The sequence below is a fragment of the Epinephelus lanceolatus genome, chromosome 2 (genome assembly GCF_041903045.1).
Source record: "Epinephelus lanceolatus isolate andai-2023 chromosome 2, ASM4190304v1, whole genome shotgun sequence".
Classification (NCBI taxonomy): Eukaryota; Metazoa; Chordata; class Actinopteri; order Perciformes; family Serranidae; genus Epinephelus; species Epinephelus lanceolatus.
Window position 1 is genome coordinate 942492 of NC_135735.1, and position 6000 is coordinate 948491.

The window sequence follows — 6000 nt, forward strand, 5'->3', positions numbered from 1 at the left end:
GCAGACGGCTGAGGAGGATGGAGTGATTGACGGTGCCGAAGGCAGCACTGAGGTCGAGGAGGACGAGAATGGTGAGGGAGCCGGAGTCAGAGGAGAGTCAAAGATCATTTGTAACTTTGAGTAGTATCAGAGACCAGTACTACTAGACACCAGTATCAGACACCAGTACTACTAGAGACCAGTAACAGAGACCAGTACTACTAAAGACCAGTAACAGAGACCAGTACTACTAGAGACCAGTACTACTGGAGACCAGTATCAGAGACCAATACTACTAGACACCAGTATCAGAGACCAGTACTACTAGACACCAGTATCAGACACCAGTACTACTAGAGACCAGTAACAGAGACCAGTACTACTAGAGACCAGTACTACTGGAGACCAGTATCAGAGACCAATACTACTAGACACCAGTAACAGAGACCAGTACTACTAGAGACCAGTACTACTGGAGACCAGTATCAGAGACCAGTACTACTAGAGACCAGTACTACTGGAGACCAGTATCAGAGACCAATACTACTAGACACCAGTATCAGAGACCAGTACTACTAGACACCAGTATCAGACACCAGTACTACTAGAGACCAGTAACAGAGACCAGTACTACTAGAGACCAGTACTACTGGAGACCAGTATCAGAGACCAATACTACTAGACACCAGTAACAGAGACCAGTACTACTAGAGACCAGTACTACTGGAGACCAGTATCAGAGACCAATACTACTAGAGACCAGCAACAGAGACCAGTAGCCTACTACCAGAGACCAGTATCAGAGACCAGTACTGTTAGAGGCCAGTACTACTGGAGACCAGTATCAGAGACCAGTACTACTAGAGACCAGTATCAGAGACCAGTAACAGAGACCAGCACTGTTAGAGACCAGTAACAGAGACCAGTACTGTTAGAGACCAGTATCAGAGACCAGTACTGTTAGAGACCAGTAACAGGGACCAGTAACAGAGACCAGTACTGTTAGAGACCAGTATCAGAAACCAGTAACAGAGACCAGTACTGTTAGAGACCAGTATCAGAGACGAGTACTGTTAGAGACAAGTAACAGGGACCAGTAACAGAGACCAGTACTGTTAGAGACCAGTATCAGAAACCAGTATCAGAGACCAGTACTGTTAGAGACCAGTATCAGAGACCAGTATCAGAGACCAGTACTGTTAGAGACCAGTAACAGAGACCACTATCAGAGACCAGTAACAGAGACCAGTATCAGAGACCAGTATCAGAGACCAGTAACAGAGACCAGTAAGAGAGACCAGTATCAGAGACCAGTACTGTTAGAGACCAGTAACAGAGACCAGTACTGTTACAGACCAGTACTGTTAGAGACCAGTATCAGAGACCAGTAACAGAGACCAGTATCAGAGACCAGTAACAGAGACCAGTAACAGAGACCAGTAACAGAGACCAGTATCAGAGACCAGTAACAGAGACCAGTAACAGAGACCAGTACTGTTAGAGACCAGTATCAGAGACCAGTATCAGAGACCAGTAATGTTAGAGACCAGTATCAGAGACCAGTATCAGAGACCAGTACTGTTAGAGACCAGTATGAGAGACCAATAACAAAGACCAGTACTGTTAGAGACCAGTATCAGAGACCAGTATCAGAGACCAGAATCAGAGACCAGTAACAGAGACCAGTAACAGAGACCAGTATCAGAGACCAGTACTGTTAGAGACCAGTATCAGAGACCAGTAACAGAGACCAGTATCAGAGACCAGTAATGTTAGAGACCAGTATCAGAGACCAGTACTGTTAGAGACCAGTATGAGAGACCAGTAACAGAGACCAGTACTGTTAGAGACCAGTATCACAGACCAGTACTGTTAGAGACCAGTAACAGAGACCAGTATCAGAGACCAGTACTGTTAGAGACCGGTATCAGAGACCAGTACTGTTAGAGACCAGTATCAGAGACCAGTAACAGAGACCAGTATGAGAGACCAGTAACAGAGACCAGTACTGTTAGAGACCAGTATCAGAGACCAGTAACAGAGACCAGTACTGTTAGAGACCAGTAACAGAGACCAGTATCAGAGACCAGTACTGTTAGAGACCAGTAACAGAGACCAGTACTGTTAGAGACCAGTATCAGAGACCAGTATCAGAGACCAGTACTGTTAGAGATCAGTATCAGAGACCAGTACTGTTAGAGACCAGTATCAGAGACCAGTACTGTTAGAGACCAGTAACAGAGACCAGTACTGTTAGAGACCAGTATCAGAGACCAGTACTGTTAGAGACCAGTATCAGGGACCAGTAACAGAGACCAGTACTGTTAGAGACCAGTATCAGAGACCAGTACTGTTAGAGACCAGTATCAGAGACCAGTAACAGAGACCAGCATGAGAGACCAGTAACAGAGACCAGTACTGTTAGAGACCAGTATCAGAGACCAGTAACAGAGACCAGTACTGTTAGAGACCAGTAACAGAGACCAGTATCAGAGACCAGTACTGTTAGAGACCAGTAACAGAGATCAGTATCAGAGACCAGTACTGTTAGAGACCAGTATCAGAGACCAGTAACAGAGACCAGTAACAGAGACCAGTACTGTTAGAGACTAGTAAGAGAGACCAGTAACAGAGACCAGTACTGTTAGAGACCAGTAACAGAGACTAGTATCAGAGACCAGTACTGTTAGAGACCAGTATCAGTGACCAGTATCAGAGACCAGTACTGTTAGAGACCAGTATCAGAGACCAGTATCAGAGACCAGTACTGTTAGAGACCAGTATCAGAGACCAGTACTGTTAGAGACCAGTATCAGAGACCAATATCAGAGACTAGTACTGTTAGAGACCAGTATCAGAGACCAGTATCAGAGACCAGTACTGTTAGAGACCAGTATCAGAGACCAGTATCAGAGACCAGTACTGTTAGAGACCAGTATCAGAGACCAGTATCAGAGACCAGTACTGTTAGAGACCAGTATCAGAGACCAGTACTACTAGAGACCAGTATCAGAGACCAGTACTGTTAGAGACCAGTATCAGAGACAAGTACTGTTAGAGACCAGTATCAGAGACCAGTACTGTTAGAGACCAGTAACAGAGACCAGTATCAGAGACCAGTACTGTTAGAGACCAGTATCAGAGACCAGTACTGTTAGAGACCAGTATCAGAGACCAGTACTGTTAGAGACCAGTATCAGTGACCAGTATCAGAGACCAGTACTGTTAGAGACCAGTATCAGTGACCAGTATCAGAGACCAGTACTGTTAGAGACCAGTATCAGAGACCAGTACTGTTAGAGACCAGTATCAGTGACCAGTATCAGAGACCAGTACTGTTAGAGACCAGTATCAGAGACCAGTATCAGAGACCAGTACTGTTAGAGACCAGTATCAGAGACCGGTATCAGAGACCAGTATCAGAGACCAGTACTGTTAGAGACCAGTATCAGAGACCAGTACTACTAGAGACCAGTATCAGAGACCAGTACTGTTAGAGACCAGTATCAGAGACAAGTACTGTTAGAGACCAGTATCAGAGACCAGTACTGTTAGAGACCAGTAACAGAGACCAGTATCAGAGACCAGTACTGTTAGAGACCAGTATCAGAGACCAGTACTGTTAGAGACCAGTATCAGAGACCAGTACTGTTAGAGACCAGTATCAGTGACCAGTATCAGAGACCAGTACTGTTAGAGACCAGTATCAGTGACCAGTATCAGAGACCAGTACTGTTAGAGACCAGTATCAGAGACCAGTACTGTTAGAGACCAGTATCAGTGACCAGTATCAGAGACCAGTACTGTTAGAGACCAGTATCAGAGACCAGTATCAGAGACCAGTACTGTTAGAGACCAGTATCAGAGACCGGTATCAGAGACCAGTATCAGAGACCAGTACTGTTAGAGACCAGTATCAGAGACCAGTATCAGAGACCAGTATCAGACACCAGTACTGTTAGAGACCAGTATCAGAGACCAGTATCAGAGACCAGTACTGTTAGAGACCAGTATCAGAGACCAGTACTGTTAGAGACCAGTATCAGAGACTGGTATCAGAGACCAGTATCAGAGACCAGTACTGTTAGAGACCAGTACTGTTAGAGACCAGTATCAGAGACCAGTATCAGAGACCAGTACTGTTAGAGACCAGTATCAGAGACCAGTATCAGAGACCAGTATTGTTAGAGACCAGTATCAGAGACCAGTACTGTTAGAGACCAGTATCAGAGACCAATATCAGAGACCAGTACTGTTAGAGACCAGTATCAGAGACCAGTATCAGAGACCAGTACTGTTAGAGACCAATACTGTTAGAGACCAGTATCAGAGACCAGTACTGTTAGAGACCAGTATCAGAGACCAGTATCAGAGACCAGTACTGTTAGAGACCAGTATCAGAGACCAGTACTGTTAGAGACCAGTACTGTTAGAGACCAGTATCAGAGACCAATATCAGAGACTAGTACTGTTAGAGACCAGTATCAGAGACCAGTATCAGAGACCAGTACTGTTAGAGACCAGTATCAGAGACCAGTATCAGAGACCAGTACTGTTAGAGACCAGTATCAGAGACCAGTATCAGAGACCAGTATCACAGACCAGTACTGTTAGAGACCAATACTGTTAGAGACCAGTATCAGAGACCAGTACTGTTAGAGACCAGTATCAGAGACCAGTATCAGAGACCAGTACTGTTAGAGACCAGTATCAGAGACCAGTACTGTTAGAGACCAGTACTGTTAGAGACCAGTATGAGAGACCAGTACTGTTAGAGACCAGTATCAGAGACCAATATCAGAGACTAGTACTGTTAGAGACCAGTATCAGAGACCAGTATCAGAGACCAGTACTGTTAGAGACCAGTATCAGAGACCAGTATCAGAGACCAGTACTGTTAGAGACCAGTATCAGAGACCAGTACTGTTAGAGACCAGTATCAGAGACCAGTATCAGAGACCAGTATCAGAGACCAGTATAAACTTCACTGATTCAAACATCAGTTCAGTCTTCCTGGTTCCAGTTAAACCAACATCAAACCAGTACAGACCCATTCTGCTCCAGCACACACACACACACGCGCACACACACACACACACACACACACACACACACACACACACACACACACACACACGCGGACTCACGGATCTTGGCCACGCTGGCCACCAGTAGCCAGGTGGCGATGATGTACGGAGTCTGGACGTAGCTCCACTCCCATTGGACCACCCGGAACCCGCCGCCGTGATGATGATGATGCTGCCCCTCCTCTTCCTCCTCTCCGGTACTGGCCGGTTCCTCCGCCGCGGACCGGGCCAAGGCGACACCGGGCGCCCCGTACTCTGCGCGGGGCTGCGGGAGGAGGAGGAGCGGCGGGGCGGAGGCAGAGGTGGAGATCGGCGGAGAGAAGCCGAGCCCCGGTCCCCGGAGCGGCGGAGAGCCTGTCCCGGGTAGGTCGGCGGCGGCGGCGGCGGCGGCCGTGAGCAGCAGCAGCATCAGACCGAGCGGCAGCATCTTCCTCCCGGTGCTCAGCGAGCTGACATCCTCCTCCTAACCTTTATATACACACCGACACACGGAGAGGACACGGAGGCAGGCCGGGGCCGGTTTACAACATCAACACACACCTCCTCACACACACACTCACACACACACTCCGAGGCTCCGGTAAGACACGGAGAAGGAGGAGGGGACACCGGAGCTGGACATGTGACCCGCCCAGTCCCGCTTTAAAGAGACGGAGACACTGCAGGTACACACACACACACACACACACACACACACACTTGTCCACAGCTGGAGGACTACAACAAGGACTACAGGAAGAACTACAACTTTACTAACTTTGTTTTGTTTTTATTTGATTGATCTTTATTTATAAGACAGATGGAGCTCTGCAGCTGCATCCTGACCTGCTGTGAGCAGGTGTGCTGTCTGATCATCACCTGAAGCACAGGTAACAGCTCCTGAGCGCTGTGTCGGGCAGGTGTAGTGCCGTGTGCAAAGACACCTGAATAAGAG

General features: G+C 47.4%; 1 protein-coding gene across 1 annotated transcript in view; it reads right to left on the reverse strand.

Moving 5' to 3' along the window:
* The window catches only part of slc9a5 (solute carrier family 9 member A5), a 67938-nt gene extending 62224 nt beyond the window's left edge, over nt 1-5714 (reverse strand). Inside the window, exon 1 of the mRNA XM_033619999.2 lies at nt 5127-5714. Coding sequence (XP_033475890.1) covers nt 5127-5493 — 367 coding nt within the window. The 5' untranslated portion in view covers nt 5494-5714. The remainder of the gene's footprint in view (nt 1-5126) is intronic.
* Between the last annotated feature and the right edge of the window lie 286 nt (nt 5715-6000).